Below are 26,052 nucleotides of genomic sequence, written 5' to 3'. Positions count from 1 at the left end.
GCTTTGCAGGGTAGGCTAAGAGAGAACTGGTTGTAACTATGTAGTGTTTCTTGATCTTTTAGGATACTGTGTGGTCTCTCGACCTGTTACAAAGTAGCAAACGAATTTCACTGAAGTTACTCACACTAGAGTTGGCTTACACTGTTTTGTATCACATGATACACGGGCATATTTCTCTGGCGTCCACATATCGTATGATACGTTTTTTTTTTTTTTATTCAACCACCAGAATAATTTGGGATTCACGAAAAGAAAGCTTTCTACTACTCAGAACGCAAGGGCTAACTGCAAGTTTGAAAATATAAGTGTGGACGTTTAGGACAAACGTATTAAAAATGATTTGGACAAAAAAAAGAGTGTAAAACATCTGATTGATTCGGGTTTGTTCCATTGTCAAATCTGATGGAAGATTTGGTCCTACATTTGCATATCAAAACTGACCTGGAGCTAGGGAAACTACGAAAGATGTGGAATGAAAAACAACTAGGTCATAAGACGTACACAATACACTTCGATGCAGCCACATCTTACATTAATCAATGCTTAGCGAACTGTACTTTGTTTCATAAGACAAACATCAATTACAATAGTAACTGTCGAGCAATACGGAGAAACTGAATACAATTTGAACACTCGACCTTCTATAAACAGTAGCCAAATTCCGTCAAGTCACGCACTGGCGTCTTTAAAAAATGACGGACACATTGGATACTGTAGGCGTAAGTATATAAGACCAGACGGTCACTGGTGGAATGCACCTGACCATAAAGCTTACTCGATCAGAGCTGACTTTGGGCTACACAACAATGACAATTTAAATGTGTGTTGGTATTGGTTAAACAAAGACTGGAGCGAGATGCAAAATTAAGGGGGGTGGGGTGGAAGGAATGCGAAGACGGCGAAGTGAAGCGGTTGACAATTTAATTTCTTGAAAATGTAAACACAGACATTGATGTCAACGATAACATACGAAGTGAGCAAAGAAGGTGCCATGGCAGCAAAAATAAACGAATGTCCAGATAAAAGAAAAACCCAAAAAACTGAAAGAAAGAGATGGAGAGGTGGAGTAAAAGTACATAGAGATCTATTGCAGTAAGATTAAAGATAGAAAGGGTGGATGGAGATGGGGGGGGAGGCAACGAGTAATTAGAACAGGAGTAATGAATGACAGGAAACTAATAGTAAATAGTCGGGGGTGGGGAATGAGAGATGAGAGCTTAGTTAAGTAGGCATCAAGTTTACAAACGGAATAAATGAATTATACTTTAGAACAGTGACGACACCAAGGAAAGATATAGAGGGGTGGTAAGAGAAGATAACTGTAAAAGAAGAAAAACAAGTGGAGAGAAAGAGAGATAGTTGTTTGGGAAATAAAAAAAATATCGATTTTTGTTTTTTTAATGGAGAAATATCCGAAGTTAGAGATAAGAGGAGAAGCGAAAATAAAAATATAAAGCCGTGGATGACGGGAAAGAATGAGAGAGAGAAAAAATAAAATAAATATTTGGTAATTTAAAGGCCAAACCGAGAACGAGGCAACAAAGATGGCGGCAGTGAAATGAATGACAAAACTAACATGGCCGCCCAGAGATGTAAACAAAACAAAATCATACAAGACATTCGTTTGAGGAAGTTCCTTGCAGTTAGATTAGAGCAGTGATGCAGGATTTTGCTCTTTTTTAAAATAAAATAAGCTTAAGCCTCTTGCTCGAGACTAATCACGCAAAGTGAGGAAAACTAAAATCCAAACATTTTGACATTACGTATATCATGTTATGTGTCTGTGTGTGTGTGTGTGTGTGTGTGTGTGTGTATACATACACACCCACCCACACAGAGGGAGACTTAGTAAATTAGAACTAAAACATGTTTTTAGATGTAATTAAATTGGTGGTGAGTGGAATGACAGTCTTTTAAAAATTAGAAGCCTATAGAATTTAGTGTACATTGCCTAAAATAAAATGCATGCGTATACAATCCTCACCGCCACCATCACCACTACCACTACCACTAACCACACAAGAACGCCAAGGCTTGTGATGCTTGTAACATTAACAGAATAACAAGACACACAAATAGTAATTAACTTTACATCAGAATCATATTCGTTTATTCATCAAATAGTAGGCTGAGGGGGGGGGGAGGTTGACATGGCTTGTAATATCATGCCAAGCATGAGAAATAATTTAACAGCAAAAACAAGTTTTACCGTATGAAGTTAGAAAAAAAAGTCTTGCTGTGAATAAGACAATCACAAGAAATGTAAGCTAATCTGAAGACCCCCACCACCCATCCCAAATATTTTGTGACACGACAGTGCCTACAATCTTTTATAGTAGTTTTTTTTTTTGTCTACGGACCCTTCTGATTCCTATTTTATTCTACTGGTCCCTCATAAGCCATTTCTATTCTTTAAAAACCATTATTTTTATAATTACAATTAAAAAAAAATAAATTGTGTATTGTGGAAGCATAAGCAAACGATTGCACAAATTTTAACAAAATTTTACATGAACCCCCCAGATAAGAACCACTGCTCGAAGGCGGGGGTCGACGAAGTCAAATCCTGAAATCGATACGATTTCCCCCTCTCCTCAAAACTGCTGGCCTTGTGCCAAAATTAGTTTTATCATTATCACCATCATTAACATCAACAGCATACATTTCTTCGCCTGGTTTTTACCCAAAGATAGTGGGAAAATCTGCTGTTGCCGCCTTTGCAGCAACTATCAATAATAAAATTATTTACAATTCAAATTAAAATCAGTTGGCATAGGCTGGCCACGTTTCACAAAGGTTGCTAATATGTCCTTGGGAAATAGACATAAGTGTCACAAATTCTAATTAACCCCATACTTTATGGTATAAAGGAGGGGGTAGGGGGCATCATCAGGTGGCGATCTCGAAGAGATAGCAACGGTTTTACAATAAGCATAAATATAGCAACATAAACCTCCAATATCCACAAGCTTTTTACACATATTTACACTTCCATGACACCCGGGTTTACACCACCGTCACCACCACCACATGCTTAAGTGGCCTTAGCAGCGGTGATGGTTGTTTAACCCTGACTGAGACCTGATCAAGCAGACCCGTGATCAAAGGCGTTCAAACCATGACGATCCTGCCTATTGCCAAGGGCCATATCAAACGTGTCCTTTTCCAAGATGCCTGCGGAACTGATCTGAGGGAGATTTGGCTACTATTTCTATTAATGGTATTCAGACCAGATCCCTACCAACGACTTCCCTCTATTTCTTCGTGTTTGTTATCAGCCACATCAACCATACCAGTATGAAAAAGGGATATAGAGGGGCAGAAAGAGATGGGGGTGGCCACATGATTGATTGGCTTAAAATCATACAGAAAACAATCCAGCCTGCTCTTTGGAATGAGTCAGATACAGACCTACTCATTTCTCGTCTTCATTTTCTTTTTTTTTGTGTGTCCTTTTGCTGGGCCACTTCAAGTCCACCACACTAACCAAAAACTCACAGTCCCATCCATCTTCCCAGAACAGCAACTTGCTGGAATCTCACAGCCACAACTTTCCTGCTTATATCAACTTGAAACAGGTTAAAAGGAACCCCTTAACAGCCCCCAATCTCACTAGCCCCAGAAAGCCTGATAAAGGCCACGAGAACTGCCCCCTTCTAGATCAAGTAACTACAATTTATAAAAATAAAACAATGGAATGCCTCACTCTGAAAATTACTTGAGTACCCTTTTACTTGTGTCAGTCACTTGACTGTAGCCATGCTGGAGCACTGCCTTTAGTCAAGCAAATCGACCCCAAGACTTATTCTTTATAAGCCTAGTACTTATTCTATCGGTCTCTTTTGCCGAACCGCTAAGTTACGGGGACGTAAACACACCAGCATCGGTTGCCAAGCGAAGTTGGGGGGACAAACACAGACACACAAACATACATATATATATACATATATACAACGGGCTTCTTTCAGTTTCTGCCTACCAAATCCACTCAAGGCTTTGGTTGGCCCGAGGCTATAGTAGAAGACACTTTCCCAAGGTGCCACACAGTGGGACTGAACCCAGAACCATGTGGTTGGTAGGTTGACAAGCTTCTAATTTAGTTGTAATAATGCACCAGCTCTAGCATTTAATCCTCAGAAGAAATTGATAAGATAGCCAAGATTGCTATCTTCAGTTTGGTTTCCATGTCCACCTTCACCTATGGTCATGAATGTTAGGTAATGACCAATCGATATAAGATTGTGAATACAAGAGACCAAGATGGAAGTCTTCTGAAGGAACTTAGTTGTAATGTTACTCAATAAGGTACATAGCTTGGAGATCAGAGAGACTCTCCAGGCTGAGCTGCTGCTACTCTGCATTGAGAAGTTACAGCTCTGGTACTATAGACATGTGATTAGAATGTCACAGGAAAGAATTGCAAAACAGATCTCTTGCCAGATGGTTTGGCTTCAAGGATCTAAGAGTAGACCAAGAACAGAATGGTTGAATAATATCCATCATCTCAGTTGGTTGTACATATGAATCCAGCTGGAAAGTTAACGATAGATACGTGAGATTGAAGTAACTATAGGGGAAGCATATTGAGGACTAGCCCCACAGAACCCTCTCAAAAATAGTGAGTAGAGGAAATGGATGAATGTATGGTGATGACAAATTTAAGAAATTTGTTTAATGAACTAGGAAAAAAAAATTTAATTAACCATGATAATTACAATCAGAATTTGGAAATTACACATTGGAAAGATAAATGTAAAAAGAAAAATTTGTAATTTCAATTAACAAAAAGCGAGCCCTTATAATAAAAAAAAAAACCCACTTATAAATGTATAAATTGATATCAAGTTTTTTTCTTTTTTTATACAAAGCAGAAAAGTGAAAACTCAAAATGTAAACAAGTTATTTAAACAAATTCAACATAACCTGTAAAGAAACTTTAAAAGGGCCCAACTCAAATTGAAATAAGTAGTGGTTTTAGCAAGAAAGAATATTCTTTTGGAAAGAACTCTTAACATCAACCTGTCTAGATACCATGATATAAACTTCCTATTTTAACTCTTTAGCATTCAGATTTTTCTATCAAATGCAATGCTTATTTATTCCCATTGGTTTGAATTAATCGTGCATTACTTTGTAGCTTTGAAATTTCAATGACATGATTACTTTGTAGAATGACATGATAGGTGTCAGAGGCCAGATGTGGCCAATTCGAAGATAAAACGTAGATTATTCAGGCTGGACATGGGCCACATTAGATGTTAAAGGTTTGAAGTGATCTAAAAAGTTCCTATCAAAATTCCATGATAATTTTTCTTCCAAACACAAGCTTAATAGTGAGAAAGTCACCTCACTAAATTCTTTTTTTTTACAAAATTAATTGAAACAAAATATTTCAATAGAAATATGACAACAAAGGGTTAAATACTCAAGATACTTACGTGTAAAATTCTTTCGAAAGACCTAATGGTTTGCTCCTGGCAGCAGGAACCTTTTTCAACTCTAGAAGTCTTTCCTGAAATTAAATAAAATTCAACTGTAAGAAATGCTTGAAATTGTTAACTTCTCACTAGGAGTATTATCCACTAAACAAATTCAAAACAACTGTATTTCAAATAAAATCACCTAATTAACCCATTATTTTGTTTTCACATCTACCGTCCCCTTTTGGCCACTTGCATTATTGCCACCACCCTCAGAGGGGCAGGACCACTAACTCTGGGAACTACTGGGCTCCATGAAGACTTACTGGACACAAAATGAACACTTATAAACTCCACAACCAAACTTATCTACAGCAGTGCTAATACCACAAAAACACTGTCCAAACTCTGACATCACGAGGAAGAATGTTATTTAACCATAGGTCAGGCCTGATCAAATAACTCTACAATTAAACATTCTTGTTATTTTCTTCTGGTTCTTTTTATTTTCACCTTTTTTTTTTAAAGGCAAAGTACATCTAGATCTAAATTATCCAATGTGTCTTTGGCACAAGGGATGGAAACAGAGCAGGGACAACAAATTTGAATATTTAAACTTTAACCTGTTGCCAGCAAACAACACTAAGTTTCATACCATACATTCCTTTGCCTGCCACTAATACCATGGTCCAGGCTGAACTAGCAAATCTATATTTCAACAATGACAAGACTCATTACTATTCATCAGCAGTGAACTATTATCTTTTACTGTTTCAGTCTTAAAACTGCGACCAAACTGGGGAATTGTCTTGAAGGGTCTTTTGAACAAACTGGCTTCAGTATTTTCTTTTTTAAGTCTGGTACTTATATTGGTTTCTTTTGCTGATAGAATGCATGTATAAAAGCCGAGCAACACAATGAAACAATGGGTAGGGGCAAACAGACACAAGCACAACAGGCTTTCAGTTTCCGTGTACCAAATTTACTCACATGACATTGGTCAACCCAGGGCTATGGTAGTAGACACTTGCCTAAGTTACTGTGCCGTGAGACTGAACCCAAAGTCAAGTGGTTGCAAAACAAACTCTTTAACTACACAACCATGCACATGCCTATATGCTTAAACTAATTACAATATTTATTAGGAAAAAAAAAAAATGATTGAATTTTACCCAATTTTCTGCTGAAAAGTCTTACAGCCATGTTACAATATTGTATATGTACCTTCTACCCTCTACAATTTTTTAGTACAATAGGAATGAAGAAAATAGGATCTCTAGCCTCAACAATAAGGCTTCAACTGTTTGATTAACTGAATTACCTGCTCACTGGATTAGCATAAGTGGCTGAGTATTCCACAGAGTTGCATTCCTATAACATAATCCTCAAGTAGGATCAGTGCAATGAGGCCATATCTTTGAATATCATGTACAATCCATACAACAGGCTTCTGCACAGTTTTAGTCTAATTCTGCTCAGAAAATTCGAGCTGAGCTGATCCATGGCAGTGGTAGAAGTCACTTGCTCCAAGATGACATACAAGAGGATTGAACCTAGACATAGAAATTGCAAAGTGAACTTCTAAACCATTCTGCCATGCAATTTCCGTTGCACTTATAAACATACCACTTGTGCTAACCAAAGAGCATTAATTAACAAGTTACCATTTTCACAGGGATTAAGCTATAAGCACACCATCTTTGTTGGAAAAAAAGCATGTTATTTTTGGAAGTTTAATGTTTGTAGATTTACACTTTTGGCAGTTAACCATAAAGCAACTCACTAGTGAACATACATATCATCATCATCATTTAAAGTACATTTTCCATACTGACATGGGTTGGATGGCTTGACAGGAACTGGCAAGGCCAGGGGCCATACACAGCTGCACTGTCTGTTATGGTTTGGTGCCCTTCCTAACACCAACCACTCCACAGAATGTACTGGGTGCCTTTTACATGGCACCATCATCACTTTTTTACAGTGATACCTTGGTTTTAGGATATATCACCTAAGCCTTATGAGCAGATTTAATAGATGGAAACTAAAAAAAAAATAAAACCATTATATACATGTCCAACCCATGCTAGCACTGAAAATGAATGTTAAATGGAAAGATGCTTAGCCTTGCAGAAATAATACCTTGCTTAGAAACAGATGAGGGTTGGCAACAACGGCATCTGGATGTAGAAAATCTGCCTTGACAAATTCCATCCACCCCATGCATGCATGGAAAAGTAAATGTTAAAAGAATGATCTTGCATATTGTGTGTGTGTGTGATATATATATATGTATGTAGCAAGCTGCAGTTCAATGACTGAAACTGTGTGTGTATATATATATATACAACAGGCTGAAGTCAAATGAATGAAACAAATGTATGTGTATATATGTATGTATTTATCTACACCCCCACCTTCATGTATTTGCTTTTCTCTATATGTTATATTAGTATAAATATGTTACAATCTAACTTGATACTGTTGTTTGCCTGTCTATGCTTTTGTTCTGTACAGATTCAAGACCACTACAACTTAATCGCTTTCATACAATTACATACCATGTTAAGAATTTTGTGCACAACTGACTACACATTGTTTCTTTTTTTTTTTTTTTGTTCTTGGAAACACTTTACTGTCTAACATTGTATAGTAAATACTGTTTTGCTGAGTTTTCTTCCTCAGCTAATTAACAGGAACAGGTAAAGAGAATTTCAATTTATCAATTATACATTCTTTTACAAGCACTGCCTTGAAGAGTTTTAGTTAAGCATATCAACCCCAGGACTTTTTTTTTGAAACCTAGTACTTATTCCACTGGTCTCTTTGCCGAAACACTAAGTTATGGGGACATAAACACACCAACACTTGTTGTCAAGCAATGATGGGGAGGACATACACAAAGACACACACCAGGCTTCTTTCAAATCCACGCACAAGGTTTTAGTCAGCCCAAGGATATAGAAGACACTTGCCCAAGGTACCACACAGGGATTGAACCCAGAACAAAGTGGTTGGGAAGCAAGCTTCTTACCATATGGCCATGCTTGTGCTTATGTACTGAATTTCAATTGATAAAACAATCATGGCTTATTAATACTGGCAAGCCTGATACAATTTAATCGCAATGATGTCTTAGGCCTTTAACCATTTAGCATTTTAGCCAGCCATATCCAAACCAAAATATTGTACCTGTTTTATGTTCAAATTAACCAGATGTAGCCTAGCAAACCTACCCTACAATATTCTAAAAATATACAATTACAAAGTCTCAAAGCTGCTAGATATTGCAAAATTTAGAACGGTGTAAATAAATAAGCATTACATTTGACCAGAGTACATTGAATGCTAAAAGGGTTAAAGTATAACCACCATGGCTAACAACCAACCAACTCTTAATTCCTTACCTACAGCGGCAAGTTCAGAATTTACACCACATACCATTGGGTTTACCACAATACATGATTTTTCAACAGTTTATAAACCGAGTGACAAGGGATATCTTTCATCTACATATCCATCAAAACGGTTTTAGTTGCTAACAAGACACCAAAAACAAGTATCAACACACTCCATATCAGTCATATAATACAGTTATTTGAGAAGGTTGTTGTCACCAATGCAATATCTCAGCCAAGTGTTGAAAGCCTCGATCTTCTTAAGACAACATACCACACAGAGCCCAAAGGATTTCTCCGTGTGTGTGTGTGTGTGTGTGTGTGTGTGTCCCAGTGGTGGTGGGACACACACACCACTCTCTGTCATTTGGCAACGGTAATAATTTCTAAGTTTCATGAACTTCCAAGCCTTTCTTGAATGAGGAGCAGCAACCACTCATTCATGTCAAATACAGATCTATTTTGGAAGCATCTCAAGTGTTCATGCAAATCTTTTGCATGGGTCAAATGCAAGCAAAACTGTTTTCCATCACACCAAGAATGATTTCACTGAACTTACAATGTTAATATGTTCTTCTGAAAATATAATACCTTGCTAGAGTACTGCAATAACATAGGAACCTGTTGCATTTTTATGACAAAAGCTGAAGCCTATTGAAATGAGGATGTATTTAGTCAAAAGTCACTATGTACATGACAGCAAAACACTTTTGAGACTCGGAAGTAAGTAGTTTGCCTCGCACACAGGCCATAAACCCTACATATATGCCCTTTAAGCAAAATTAAACCAACTATCCATGGAAATTAAGACACCTGAAAATATAATACCTTGCTAGAATGCTGCAGTAATATAGGAATCTGTAGCATTTTTATCACAAAAGCTGAAGCCTACTGAAATGAGAATGTATTTAGTCAAGAAATGAATGCAAAACATTTTTGAGACTTGGAAGTAGGTAGTTTGCCATCTACAAAGATCATAAACCTTGCAAATATGCCCTGTAAGCAAAGCTAAATCAACATTATCCCAGGGAAATTAAAGCACATGAATTATTTGTTTCAATGTCTTTCAATAGCAGACAATCCCAAGCAAAGAATGTCAGTACTAACAACCACTGACCAGAATGTGGAAATTCAGTCATCTTCATCTTCTAGAAAGTGCTTCCCTGTAGTGATACATCATGCCAATTACAATACATCTGTTCTTCCTTAAGAAAATCATTATGTCACTATTGACATACAAAATTAGACACATGCACGAGCCCTAGCCACCCAGAGATTGGTTACTTCAAAAGTAAGAACAGCCAGGAATTAACCAAGAATTACAGGTAGGGGTTCTGAATTGAGTAAGGTGTCAGCACACCAATATTAATATCTTAGTACCATTTGCTACATGTGATGCCATTTTCCACCATGTACACATTTACTTGATCAGATCCCTTCTTCCTGATAATTCTGACTGATAATAGAAACAATTACCAATAGATCTCAACCCGGCCCACCCAGCACCCTTAACCCATTACCTACCAGTGATCTCATATGAGGTCACTTAAAAATTACAAATTTCGTAATTATCTGTCGATATTTACACATATCTAACCTTTTTGCTCTATCTACTAGGTATATTTCTCTGATATTCAAATGAGGTTTGCTAATTTTTCACCCAATATCTCGCTTATTTCTATTTAAAATGTTATTTTGATCATTCCAGTGCGTTTCTAAGGCCGTTTTATGCTAGAAATCAAAGTTTCATAAAAAAAACTCCAGTTAATAGAATTATGGGAGGTAATGGGTTAACTCAATGCCCAAGATTTAGCTTTTGCATAGACAATGCTATCAAGGTACCATATTTATCACAGATGCTACAGTAGAAATTGTTATGAGAAACTTAACATCACCCACAAGACCTGGGCCTGTGTGTGTGACTTGACCCTCCATCTGGGCACCTGAGCAAAAACGTAAATAGTTGCATACACACAAGCATAATGATTGCAGGCCAGCTAATGAACAGAACCACAAGAAAATTTGGAATAGCAATAATACATTTGCTAGTTGCAGCAAGACTAATAGACAAACAAACAACAAAAAAAACGTTTTACATCAAAATAAAAATAAGAGTAGGCCTATCTCTGACCTACCATATTTGTTTACCCAAATCACTACTTTCCTCACCACTGTGCAAATCACTCACTGTCTGCATAAGAGTAAACTTCATTTGCAGAATAAATATTAATAATTTCCTCAACTGTAATGAGTCTAGGCCTTACTCGTTCACCAGATGAAGTGCTGGGTTCATCTCTTGATTGTTTCATCACAAACATCCATTTAAAAATTTTTTTTTTTTTTTTAATCAAAAACAACAGTAAAAGAACAGCTATGGGGGACATCATTAACAATGAATCGAACAAACTTGACTACAAAGTTACAAGGTGATCAGTTACTAATTTCTAGTAATTTGTTTTTTTTGTCTATGCGAGTTCATTACTGCTTCAACAAGGATCTGGTAGAGATTACATTTAAGCTCTTCCCACTACACAAGGAACACAACACAGAGTTAAAAGACCACAGTCTGCCTTGCTTTGGTATTCTTTCTACCAATCATACAATGAAGACAAGCAATTTGTATCAGCGTGTTTTGCTTCAATGACTAATCACCTAAAATGTCACTACACACCAAAGGTTTGGTAGTCACAGTCAAACATGGTCACAAGTTCCAGTTATTTGAAAGCTGCTTAAAAAAAAAAAAAACAACCTTGACCACTAGTATAATCTTATTCTCATTGTCCTACTTAGTATCCATACAACACTGAAACTAAGAAAAATGTTAGAGTTGACTAATTCTGTTGAGACTAACATGTCCTTTGAAAGCTCCATGGTACTTACCCTGCTATACTGATGGATTGGAGGAACAGGCTGGACATTTTCATCGGTCTTCTTAGTTTCAGCATTCCGTCCTTCCATCATACCCACTGCTGGGATCTGAAACAGTGAAACAACCATTAAAATCTCACATTTTTCATTTAATGATTTAAAAAATAAAAAAACAAAGCAGTATGGTAACCACATAAAAAAAAAATGGTGCAGCACCAGACAAATGACAATAGGAGTTAGGAAATCAACTTTGTCATTCATTTGTCCAAGCAGATTTATCAAACACCAGCCATTATCATTATAGTGATGTCATTTCAATTAACTTCACTCCCTCATCTTCCTAGAGATGAGTGACCACTGTTGTGGAATCTTATTTTACAAATGCTTCCTTCCTTCCTTCCATGTATTGCAAATAAAAAAAAATTTTTTAAATCAATTTCAACAAACTAAGAAAATATACATAATAAACCTCTGCATAATATTAAAGTCTAATTGAACAAGTATCTTTATACACATGTATCTTTGTGTATACACATATACATGTGTATACAAAGGTGGCAAGCTGACAGAAACGTCAGCACGCCGGGCGAAATGCTGAGAGGTATTTAGTCTGCTGCTACGTTCTGAGTTCAAATTCTGCTGAGGTCGACTTTGCCTTTCATCCTTTCGGGGTCAATTAAATAAGTACCAGTTATGCATTGGGGTCGATGTAATCGACTTAATCCGTTTGTCCTTGTTTGTCCCCTCTGTGTAACCCCTTGTGGGTAGTAAAGAAATAAGATACATGTGTATACACATGAGTACATATGTGAATAATCACCTTTATGCTATGGTTTAATGGAAATTACTGAACGTAAGGCTTGGTCAGATTTTTGCTCACTGAAAATCCAATGTCATCTTCATATACAAATCTACAAATTTTTTGTTGTTGAAATGTTTAAAATGTAAGTATTGTACCTGGCCTAATTTATTTTCCAGAAAATTCACAACTCCTCCACCCCTAAATACCCATAAGAGAAGGCTGCCCAATTGCCCAGGTTTTAAGAACCACTGGTGTACAAGATTTGGCCTTATAATAAAGGGAATAATTGAAGTACAACAGCAGTTGGTTAACAGATCTTAAAATGATTTTTCTTTTTTAGCTTCAGTTTCAGCACTTCACATTTTGAAGTCAGTTCCTGCTGGTCTCAACAAAAATAAGGTATAACTTGTGTACTAAGCTCAGTTTCACTTTACCAATCACACAAATATCTGTTACATGTGTTAATGCAAAAGAAAAAAAGAGTGGTGGTGGGTGGTGGACTGGAGATTTAGAGTATATTTAAATAAAAATGTCTACATCCCTAGTTCAAATCCTGCCAGAGTTAAAATTCATCTTTAATCTTTCCAGGTTCTACAAAAGTATTGGCAAGAGGGGAAGGAGGAAATTAAAGCAAAATTTCAGTAAATTTTTCGATACTTGCAGGGGTCAGCTGGAATTTGTTGAGGCAGATTTTTCTATGGCTGGATGCCCTTCCTGTCACCCAAACCCTTACCCGTTTCCAAGTAAGGTAATATTTCCCTATGGCTAGACATGTTTTTCCACAGAAGCCTGGAGATGAACGACACCGTTTGTCGAACAATGAAGCTTGTTTACAACCAGAACTTGCTGTCTGAACAAGGATATACACAAACGCACACATACCTACATCACACAAGCCCACAATGGTCTTTATTCAGTTTCCATCTATCAAATCCACTCACAAATCAAATTTAGTATTCCTCTGTACCAACTCCACTAGTGTTAAAGCTAGAAATTATGTACTGACATCAATCAGTCTTAACAGGGTCAAACAAAATAGAATAGTAATGTCTGCAGTTTCAGGTCAGTCTTGATCAAGCTTGTCTATAATGGAAGACCATTCCAACCATGATCATCACATCCATTTCTATATTTTGGTGCAGATACAGCTATGAAGTTTTTAGTTCACTAAGCAATTACATGGTTAAGTAACAAACTTAATCACTGTGCAGCGTCTTAAGCAAGTATCTTCTACAATAGCCCCAGGCCAACTTCTGCCTTGTGAGTAAATTTGTAATTGGAAACTGCGCAAGAAGCCTGTCGTGCACGCGCATGTGCGTGAGAGAGAAACTGACAACTTGTTAGAGTATTTATGTCACTGTAACAGTGATTTAGCAGAAAGAAACAGAATAAGTATCAGATTTAAGTACAGAGTGGATTCTATGAGGGCCCTTCAAGGTGCTCCAGCATGGCCACAGTCCAATGACTGAAATAAAGGGACATCTTGGACCATATTGGCTAGTGAGTCTTCCCAATTTTCAAAACTGTAAGCAATGATTTGAAGGAATTTGATTACTGTTTCTAGCATGTTGAGTGACCATACAGAAAATTCTTCCCCCAGTGACTGGTCTTGGTAGTCAAGCACGTCCAACTAGTAAGATGAAGGTGATGAGAGTAATTCTGTTTAACACATTTTATCAAATTTATAAAGAAATATACTGCTTCGTTTCAATTAATTTTGATAAAAAAAAAATTAGTAAAACAACTCCTTCATTAAGCTGGTGTTTGGAACATACATATGTCTTGATGGAATGTTATAATTTAAACGTTTAGCATTCAGATAACCATGTCAATCATACACATTGCTTTGAATTAATCATGTATTATCTTGTAACTTCAAGATTTCAATGATGTGATTGCATATTTTTAGAAAGACATTGTAGGATAGGTATGGGGCCAGAATTGGCCAGTTTGAACACAAAACACAGAATATTCGAGCAGGATATTTGTATCATAAGGTCATGGGTAGTCCCAAGCAGGATGGTATCGAAAGGGTTGAAATAGCAATTGATGGTTTGACAGTTCATGTAATATAGGAAGAAGGGTAAAAAAGGAATGACCCTTGCTGTTAATGAAGGCAGATAATCATGCAGTACCAGCAATTGAAGAAAGTATGTAAGGTGCAATGTTAGGACATGGTATATACATACATCTCTGCTCCTTTTGTGAGTTGGAGAGGTGGGGGAATATAGATAGCAATCAGACTACTACATCAAATACAATGTTTGTCTATTCACATTGTTTTGAATTAATCATGTATTATCTCGTACCTTCAAGATTTCGATGACGTGATTGTTTATTTTTAAAAAAACATTGTAGGGTAGGCGCAAGATGCCAGATCTGGCCAGTTTTAACATTAAAAAAACAGGTAGAATATTCATGGAAGATATAGCTAGTCTAAATGTTAGGGTTTAAATTTAGTGATCTAGTAGTTGTAAATATATATTTGGTATATACATATAAAAAAAGCAGAGAAGTGTGTATGTGTGTAAGGGAAGGAGGCAAACGTAGACAACAATCATTAACCCTTTAGCATTCAGATTACTCTATCAATTGTAAAGTTTATCTATTCACATTTTTGAATTATTAATCATGCATCATTTCATAAAACTGAGTGAAAACTGTCTCAAAAATAAAAAAAATATTCAAAAATGTCAAATGAATCTCTTGAAAACATTAAACCAGTTGCAGACAGAGAAGCCATCAAAATGGTTTTAAAATTTTCAAGTAGAACTATTTAGTCACAATATTAACAACATTGAGATGTTCAAGTCAAAACACCAGACTTGATATTTCTCATTTAACCCTTTCACATTCAGTTTACTCTTGTCAAATGTAATACTTATTTATTCACATTGTGTGGAATTAATTGTGCAAAAATCTCAGCTTTGAAATTTTGATGATGTGATTGCTCATTTTTAGAATGACATTGTAGGGAATGTGTGCAAGGCCAGATCTGGCTGGTTTGAACATAAAACAGGTAGGAAATTTCAGCTGGATATGGCCAGTTTAAATGCCAAAGTATTCAAATCTATTTTTCCATGCTTGCATGGATCAGACAGAATTTATTTGAGGCAGAATTTATACACTCAGATGCCCTGCCACCAACCCATACCTGTTTTCCAGATGTTTCTCATGGAAGATTGGAAACCACACCACTTGTATGACAGATGCTTATTTACAATCATTTTGTGATTGCTAAGACAAGGGCATACACAAACACAAATATGAGCTTTTTTTCAGTTTCCATCTACCAAATCTACTCATAAAGCTTTTGCTGGTTTAAGGGCTACAGTAGAAAACACTTGCCCACAGTGCTGTGGGCAGTGAACCCAAAACCACATGGCTGAGAAACAAGCCTCTTAATCACACAGCCATTCCTATAGCTATTACAGTAAATATGTCAGTACCTCACTACTAAGAGATAAAACTTTCATTATTGGTAAAAAATAAGTATTTGTAGTACACTGAAATCAATTTGATCTCTTATAGAAAGTTCAGCCCCGTTTTCTAGCCAAAACAAATCAATAACTTTCAAGTAAATATATTTGCTGAAAATAGGATTAGAGGTCATGACAATTTTAGTCTTGTTCCAACAGGTTAAAAACATTGGCCTTTTACAATGTCATTAGATTAAGAGGAAAGTTCTGAGCTTGTGCAATACAGTTTAATTAGTCAAAAGAAAAAGATCAATGTTCTTTAGCCATTCCAGGCCTTCATGCCTTGTAAGGGAAGCACGGGCTGGGAAAGAGTTTCTGAAGGTAGTTGTTTAACCCCAGGTTAGCACTGATGCAGCCGACAAAATCAATCCTAGAAAACATCCTGACTACAACCAAGATAAAATTTATCTAAAACCTCATTAACATGTCCTCTTTTCCAAAGAAAGCGTTGTATCTAGAGATTTGGCTGGTATTTCTAACACATCAAACAACAACATAGATACTGCCATGTTTTTTGGCCAATGGCTGTTACCGATGTCATGCTGGTGGTATGTAAAAAGCATCCATTACACTCTTGGAGTGATTGCTGTTAGGAAGGGTATCAAACCATAGAAACCAAGCCAAATCAGACTAACCTGTTTCAGCTCTCCGGCTTACCAGTTCCAGTCAAACTGTCTAACCCATGCCAGCATGCAAAGCAGAGGTTAAATAATTTTGGATTAGCGTTTAGTTTACGGTTAGGTGGGAAGGGCAGCAATAAGGATGACAGGAAAATACGAGTTAAAACAGACTTGGATGAGAGTGTTATTTAAAAAGAAAAAAAATGTACCTACTTAAATTAGCAAATCTAAAATTAGTGATTTAGTATGCTAACAATGCCTACCTCAAGCCTCATACCTTTTATAAGAAACCTAACAATTATTGTCAACTTGAGGTTATATTTTATTTATATATATATTTTAATGTGCACTTCTCCATGCTTGCATAGGTCAGAGTTTGGGGCAGATTTACTATGGCCAGATGCCCTTCTTGTCACCAGCCTTTACTAGTTTTCAAACACGGTAATATTTCCCTGTGGTCAACCAAGTTTTCACAGAATATTGGAAATGACATTTATTCACAACAATCAAGTTATGTCAAAACAAGAAGCCAACACACACACACACACACTACTTTCAATTTGTCAATCAAATCAACAAGGTTATTTTTTTGCATGCAGATGGCATCAATTCTTCTTTAAACAGTTACATTCTCCTACAGCATCCAATGTACAGTATTATACATTTACACAGTACATCTTTCATCACTATTTCAACTAAGAATATTACGTATGATAGTACTGTTGCAAGTTGTCTCTTCCTGTATTTGCCTGAAAACTAAATAAGCAATTTTTTTTCTTTCTCTTCCCACCACAATTATTTCTAATTTAACCCTTTAGCATACAGATTACACTGTAAAGCTTATTCATTGCATTCCATTAATCTCGCATTATCCTGTGGCATTATCTTCAAGGTTTTGATGAGTATTTTTGGAATGACATAAGGTAGGTGTGAGAGGCCACACCAGGCCAGTTTAAACACAAAACCGATAGAATATTTGGACCAAATATAGCTAGTATATATGCTCAAGAGTTAACTTTCAACCATCTTATAAATTTTCTAAGCCAAAGAAGTCCTCTAATGACTTCATTAGAGAAAAGATGAATGCTAGAAGGAAGGGAGTTAGCATTTTATCCTCTCTTACATTAGATAATTCCTCAAACCATATTCAAACTGAATATAAAATTTAATGCATTTCTTGTGAAATACATTTCAGGACTGGCTGACCAATGCATCCCCCTGCAGTACTGTCTTACAGGAACACTGCCAACATATGTAATACTAACATCAATATAAAAATGTGCCCATAAATGTCATATTTACACATTGTTTTGATCATTTTGATCTGTTGTTTTAAGTACATATACTGATTTAACTTAATATCAAGCTGTGCTGTCAGTTACCTACATTAAACTGCAAAAAAAAAAAAAAAAAAAAAAAAAAAAAAAAAAAAAAGGTCTTTTCTGTTTTAGCCACTATTACTGCAAGGGTCTTCAATCCGACAAGATTTTGACTGACCTTTTGCACATATACATCTAATCACTGTATGACAGATATTTAGCCTCTATGTCCCTCAAAGTACAAACAATCGACTGCCCCTTCTTGTTCTCCATCTGCTCAAACAAAATCTATCAGACTTACTGAAGTTACACAATGTTGATGGAGAGAGTGGCAAGATCATAGTATACTCAACCAGATACATTCCATGGTTAAACAACACTAATTCCATCCTATGCACATACAGGAAAAAATGCAGAGGACAGGAGCTGTCTCTTCTTTAGCCCTAAGAGACCTTTGAGAGAGGATGCTCAGTTCTAGTTTTATGGCATGACATAAAAGATATAACTCATTCATCATAACCGTTTTAACATCCACTTTTCCATACCTATATGAAACTGAACCTAGAACTGTGTGATCAAGAAGCAAACTTCTTACTACATACCACACTTGTCTATTCATTGAATAAAACTGCAGTATATCAAGTATCTCAGAAAACCTGTTGCCTATTTTTAACAGCCAGATAAAAAGTGAAGGATTGTAGATAGTACCCTGCCCTCTCATAATCAGGTGCTCAGATTTCAATTCATGCCCCATGAGTAGGTAATACAATATGCTAGCCACTCATCCATGACACTTCAAGACAACTATACAATACACAGTAGGTCCCATTAGATGAGAGCATTATTGTCCTTCACTGGTTTGCGTTTCAAATCTAGTCGGATACTGTTGACACATCCAAGAATAAGACACCCAAGATTAAACTGATTGAAACAGGGTAATGACACTGTAAACCAGGGGTTCCCAACCTTATTTTGTTTATGGACCCCATGAGAGCTATCTTATCTGTGGACCCCATATATGCACATGTAAATATTTGAAATAAAATGTTTGTTTGTAGGTTAGTAAAAACTAACAATGAAACAATCTTTATAGTCATAAAATAAATTCCAAATACAAATCTAGAAAATTTCAATAAATACAGGTACCTCTTCGAGTAAACAAAATTTCTATATGGACCCACAAATTACAGTTTCTTACTCATTGACCCCCTTAAAGCTTATGTGGACCCCAGTAGGGAAACCCTGTTGTAAACATTTCACCAGAGTTAAAAACACAAAATCAACTCACCCCAGTCATGCAAACCATATGAATATATAGACGACCATAAAGCAGGAAGCTGGCAGAACTGGTTGAGTGCTGGATAAAATGCTTGGCAGCATTTCATCCATTACATTCCGAGTTCAAAATCCACCCAGGACTACATTGCCTTTCATCATTTTGGGGTCAAAATAAGTAGCAGTTGAACACTGGAGTTTGGTGTAAATCAATTTACCCACTTCCCAAAAATTGCTGGCCATGTACCAAAATTTGAAAACAATACATAGACTACTATAACAAGTTTGCTTCCCAACCGCATTGTTTTGAGTTCAGTCCCACTGCACAGCACCATGGGCATATAGCTATAGCCCCAGGCTGATCAAAGACTCACGAGTTGATGCGGTAGATGGTAACTGAAAGCAGCCGATCATGTTTGTATGTGTGACTCCTTGTCTTGATATGAGATTGTTGTTAAGTTAATGCCATTCTTGTCCAACATTCTGCAAAAACATATCAAGCTATAAAGAAAATATTTGCTCGCTTGGAAACAGATTTTCTACAGTCAATAAACTTCATCCAACCTAAGGAAGTATGGAAAAGTGGGTATTAAAATGAGGATATAAGCAGTACCCTCAAACATCAGAACCCATAAGAAATCAAAAGTAACAGTACACACCTTATGAAAAGTTCTAATAATTTTGATAAGATTATTATTATTAATCCAAGGATCAAAGGTCCTTCCTGAGCCACAGGCTCATAAGGTCAGTTTCTCAGATTTCACGGTGTATTTATTCCCTACCACTCCTGGATGGGATACTAGTCCATCATAGGATTACTTGTTTTTGCCAGGTGAGTGTACTGGAACAACATGAAATGGAGTGTATTGTTCAAGAACACACTGCATCACTCGGACCAGGAACCGAAACCCCAATCTTACAATCATGTAATGCAACAGCCTAACCAATAAGTCACAGTTAATACATCTATCTTCTCATTACATTAATCATAATAGTTTTTTTTCTAACATGGGCACAAAGCCAAAAAAAAAAATTTGTTTTTTAAGGTAAGTAAGGTTATTACTATCCTTTAACATCTACTTTTCCACAAAGTACAAGTCTAATCTGTGATATCTTGGGAACATCACTTTCTATAGCCCCAGGTCAACTGATTCCTTGCAAGTAAAATTGAATAGACAAACTGTATGAACACCCATCAGGCAGTTTATACCAGTAATTGAAAGGTACAGCTTTGAACATAGCATGTGCCATGCTGATTCCACCTGAAAATTACATCAAGAGTACATGTATCTGTGGAATATTCAGCCAGTTACATACTAATTCATTTGAGCAAAACAAATGAATTTAATGAAACCAGTGATTCATCTATTTTATATAACCTTATAACATCCCCTGTTACATGCTTGCATGGGTCAGACAAAATTCACTGGGGCAGATTTCCTACAGCCATATACTATTGTCGCCAACCCTCACCCGTTTCCAAGTCATGTAATATTTCCCCCATGGGCAGACGCTTTCGCAGACAAAAGGAAATGAAGGACATTGCATGTATGATGACAGCACTCGTTTACAACTATCAGTCAAGACAGGGAGACATTAACATGCGAACATGCACACATATTTACATAGATTGACAGACACACACACAAACATCTAAATATGGCACTCATTTCAGTTTCCATTTACAAATTCAGACATGGCTTTCATCTGACTGAAACTAACTACAGAAGACACTAGTCCATGTTGCCACAGTGGGACTGAACTTAAAACTATCTAAGTTGCAAAGCAAACTTCAGCCACACGACAATTCCTGCAATAGCTACAAATTAGCATATCTGCCATACATACAATTCATACACACACACACATCCAACCTATGGACAATGAATGTTTAATGATTTATATAATTTATACACACACATGCAAAGGGATATCTGAGAAAAGACAAACTGGTGCATTCAAATAAAACACCTACCTTTTTTTTTTTTTTATCCCACACCAGTTACAGACCAGTGATTGGCCCATTAGAAAACTACAGCCAAATGACTAGTTCACAGAATGCACAATATGAATTAAACCTGTCCAATCCATGCCAAGCTGGGGTGATGAGAAAACAAGATAGTAATCACCAAAACCGTAAAGCCAAACTTGGTTGCTAGACTTGTTAAAAAAAAAAAAAAAAGGCCAGATCTCCCTCAAATCACAAGCTAGCTATCTTAGAAAAGAACAAAGAGATCAATGTGGTCCCGGGAACAATTTCTGAAGGTGAAGGGAATACAGGATGACAACCACTGATAATGAAATTTTCAAAATAAATTAGCATTCTTAATTGCCAAGAAACATTTCCAACACCTACTCAACATCAGCTCACATCACTAATTACTCCACACTTCTATAAGACTGCCACACACACACACACACACCACCTAGACAAATAGTTCTCAGGCCAACAGCTACCAGCTCCACCAAAAAATTAGACTTTTTTTTTATATCTTCTTCACTCTAAGACGGAATAGATGTTAAATCCACAAAACTTTCTTCAGCATTGTGATTGACAGGTTTCAAAATAAATAAAATCATGGAAACTGTTGTATTAGAACAGTAATTCACCTGCCCCCTTTTCTAATCCTCAAAGACCCATCCCTATGAGAAACGCTGGCCTAACCACACCAAGTCATAACCGCTTAAGCTATACAAGAGGGTACTGAAAATTTCCTGACTTTGGGTAAAAGAAAATATAGGGGGATCAGTTATTTATAATTTTATTCAATATATTCCCCTCTCAGAATCACACACTTATTGCAGTGGTTCAATTTTTCTAAGCCCTCTAAAAGAACTCTGAAGGCCTCCAACCAGGCCTTTCATGATACCCTTAAAACCAGGAAATTTTCAGCACCCCCTCGCACTTACCAACACTATAATCACAAGCTCAAAAACTGTTCCCTCCATTTTTTTAATGGTAGCAGTACAAATCATGTACAATATTTTTTTCTTGTGATAAAAATTATGTGCCCCATTTAGGTACATACAAAGCAACCTTTTGTGCTTACATGCATAAAGCTTGAAAAGAACATTGCCTCCAGATGTAATTTCTCCTCAGAAATGGCCTCAGCTTCTCAGAACTAGATATCTGCAAGACCTCTTCCTACCTCAGTTGCCTTCACAGCAATTCGTCTCCCAAAAACCTGCAATGAACACTGTCAAGTTCTTCATTCCCCTTTGTCCTCCCGCATTTCCCCACTGGTGTTCAAATTAAAATATCAACATCACCCATTTGATGAGAGGTCCTGTCCCTCCTTCTCTGAATATCTTAAGAAAGAGAAATACACCACAGGCTACGATATAAATTCCCAAAAACCTGGTTCCCGACTAAGACAAACACCCACAAATTGAACAAAAGTGTTGCTTCTACACAGTTGCTCGACTTTTCAAACACTAGTTTGGTCTAAAACAAGTGTTCATGGCTTTCACAGGTTCCCCAATACCAATGCAGTTGATACTCGGATTGACTTGGTAAAAACAGCACCCAAATCATACTCTCGTTTTACAGGAAATGGTAAAAAAAAAAAAAAATTGATAATATAGCCCTATGACTGAATTACTGTATGAATAAAAATTAAAAAACAAAAGCTACGTCACTGCTGAACTGAGAACGTTTTTGATCATACGTCTGCTCCTTCAGGGAATACCTGGGGCTAAACACATGCCAATTTTTTTTTTTTCTCCTACAACATCAAGACCAACCAACACTTAAAGAGAGAATTCACAGAAGTCATTGCTAGTAATATGATAGACGAATTCAAACACCGAGTTTTCGATAAAACAACAATGCTAATAATGGATGAGTTATTAATAGGCACTTGTTACTTGTTTGTAGTCAACGGTGTCTTGGTAACTTCTTACAACTGGGACTCTTCACTCCATCAATCAACAGGGGTGGTGGGTAGTTGTGATGACGTGGGGGGTGTTGTCAAACGCTTCTCATATATATTTTTTGTTTTTTGCTTTTCTTTTAATAATGGGTCACACAACTGGATTTGAACCAGTTAATGAGATAACTTCGGCTCGTTGCATGGCAAATGATAAAGATGGCAGAAGCCTACACACATTACATCAAATCATTCCGCCAGTCACAGACATTACATATATACATACACACGTTCAGCTGTTATACTGTATATACACACACACATTCAGCTGTTATTTAAATATTTATACACGCACAGTTATACTGTATATTTAAATATATATACACAGTTGCTACACTGTATATTTAGGCAGCCCTTCGCCGTATATTCAAATAAATACAAATTCAGTTTTATATATATATATTATATATACACAAAAAAAAATTGAGGTGCGCGTGTTTATATAAAGATCCTCACACAGACACTTTTGTTTAGTCTTCGAGAGTGCGTGCTTATATATATACATAGATTTTAATATACGAAAAACAAAATAAACAGTCTTGAAATGTTCGCAAGATTTCAATATCCCGTTTACAGATGCGAAACTTAGCATAAAATGGCAGGAGAGACAGAGACAGAGTAAAAGAGAGGTGGGGGGAGACAGAGAATGTCATCAAAGAAAGAAAGGGAAAAACAAAGAGAGAGATACACGAAGTGTGTGTGTGTGGGGGGGGGAGACAAAGAGAAAAGAATGGTTGAAGAAATGGCGTTCGTTGTAAACAGAAAATATTGAGTGTATTCTACCTTTATCATCATCAGTAGCTTCAATACCTTCTAATAAATATAGAATTATAAATACCCACAAACACACACACACACATATATACGTATGATCACACTAATGGGAAAATGAGAGGGATGTAAACGACCAAATAATTATCAGTAACCAAACATGCCTCGAGTCTATTAAATACTAATTAAACCTTAAAATAATTTTTAAAAAAAACAGAGAGAGCGAGCGGGCGCTGGTGGAAGTTCACTTTCAACAGAAGCTAGCTCCAGTACTTTGTTTTTTGTTTTAAGATTTCCACAAATAATGTCCAACTGGTTAATTTCGTTCACAAAAAACTTTTTTTTCTTTCCAAAACTATTATATTTTTTGTATCATTACTCCAGTTATAATTTGTATCACCAAAAACACTTAAGGTATTGTATCCTTCCAGATATAAGTTAGTGCATGTATGTATGCATATATATATATATATATATATATATATATATATATATATATATATATATATATATATATATATACACACACACATATATATATAGTGTGTGTGTGTAATATACATTGTCTATGAGTATGTATTTACACTGAGTGTGAGTGTGATGTCTATGAAGTGTATTTACAGTGTCCGTGATAGTGTACACACACACATGTACACAGTAATGTAAAAAATAAAGATACACAATATATAGTGTATGAGTGGGAATATATACACACCGTCTATATACGCACACATTGTGAGTGTTAGATTATATTCCTGGTCAATGCAAAAAGTTTTGTCCTAACAGTCTGCCAACAAAGCTCAGTTAAAATTATGTAAGGGACGTATGGTTCTATACACTGGAAGAAAGTATATCTACAAAGACATGGGAAAAGATGTAGGACAAAGAAATAATATATAAACAGCGGTGAGAGCTTTATTTTTATCTTAACCGTGTCCACGTTTACATTCAGTCAGAGCTAACGGTTTCTACCAGCTGTCCATATACACATTGTACACGACAGCACATATATACACATACATATTATATACACGTACTCAACACCACACACATTATATACACTTATACACACAAATACGCGTATAGTAATTGTTAGAAACAAAATATATACAATATATTTTACATCTTGCAAACTTTGATACAGAGAACTTAGTACATCGAGCGAAGTGAAGGTATGTATTGTAAAGTGTGTGTGTGTGTGAGCACATGAGTGAATGTGTGCGAGTGAGAGAGGGTGAGTGTGTGTGTGTGTGTGTGTGTGCGTGAGAGAGGGTGAATGTGTGTGTGTGTGTGCGAGAGAGAACGTGTGTGCATGAATGTGAATGTGCGAGAGTGAGTGAATGCGAGTAAGTGAATGAGTGAGTGAGAGTGAGTGAGTGAATGAATGCGAGTGAGTGCGACTGTGCGTGAATGTGTATATATATGCGTGCGTGCGCGCGTATGTGTGTGTATGTACATATATACATGCGCGCACGTATGCGTATACTGTTGAGAACACACTGGACAGCTCAAGTAAAAGAAAAACAAATTCATGCAGTCGTGTGTATTTTAGAAAACACAGCGACAGAAGAAAAAAAAGAGAGAGAGGAGGGGTTGTCATAATTCCTTACCAACTGACAATACACATAAAAGCAACATTTCGTATTCAAACTACCAAACACTATTTGAATCCATCGTTTTAGACCAAATCTAAGACCAAATTTACCTCTTAATTTATGTACCAACCGAACACACGCGAAACGGTTTGAAACGGGAAAATTCTCACGAACACATTAACAATTATTCAAAACTAGTTTACACTCACGGAGAGACAAATGAATGTTAGGAACCAACAACCTACGTGGTCGCAAGGTCTAAGAATAGCAGTCAAAATCTCCATATAACACTGCTCACTCACTAAGGAGAGAGAGAGAGACAGATCTGTTGGGCATGGCTGGAATACCTTTTGATCAGAGGTGTGAACTCGATCAGGGTTCACCAGCTACTAACTAACAGCAACAAATTAACCACGAACAACAGACATCCAATAGAGCTTTAAAACATGTACACAAACACCTGTTATTTTTTGGTTTCATTGTTTTTAATTGTGAGACACAGAGAGAAGTGAAGGCTATAATAGTTGATTTGTAACCACCCCAAACATTGAAGAACACCAGAAGCACGCAAAATAT

General features: G+C 36.5%; 1 protein-coding gene across 16 annotated transcripts in view; it reads right to left on the bottom strand.

The window, feature by feature from the left end:
* Positions 1-26,052, bottom strand: part of LOC106872957 (eukaryotic translation initiation factor 4E transporter) — a 117,512-nt gene that overhangs the window by 54,201 nt on the left and 37,259 nt on the right. For all 16 annotated transcript variants that reach the window (XM_052976794.2, XM_052976795.2, XM_052976796.2 and 13 more), the window contains exons 2-3: positions 11,699-11,794; positions 5,439-5,512 (exon numbers count right to left, since the gene is read on the bottom strand). In XM_052976794.2, coding sequence (XP_052832754.2) covers positions 5,439-5,512; positions 11,699-11,779 — 155 coding nt within the window. In that variant the 5' untranslated portion in view covers positions 11,780-11,794. The remainder of the gene's footprint in view (positions 1-5,438; positions 5,513-11,698; positions 11,795-26,052) is intronic.

Source organism: Octopus bimaculoides, chromosome 24 (assembly GCF_046866305.1).
Source record: "Octopus bimaculoides isolate indiv1 chromosome 24, ASM4686630v1, whole genome shotgun sequence".
Lineage (NCBI taxonomy): Eukaryota > Metazoa > Mollusca > Cephalopoda > Octopoda > Octopodidae > Octopus > Octopus bimaculoides.
The sequence above is the reverse complement of the archived record's forward strand: the minus strand, read 5'-3'. Positions and strand labels throughout refer to the sequence as shown.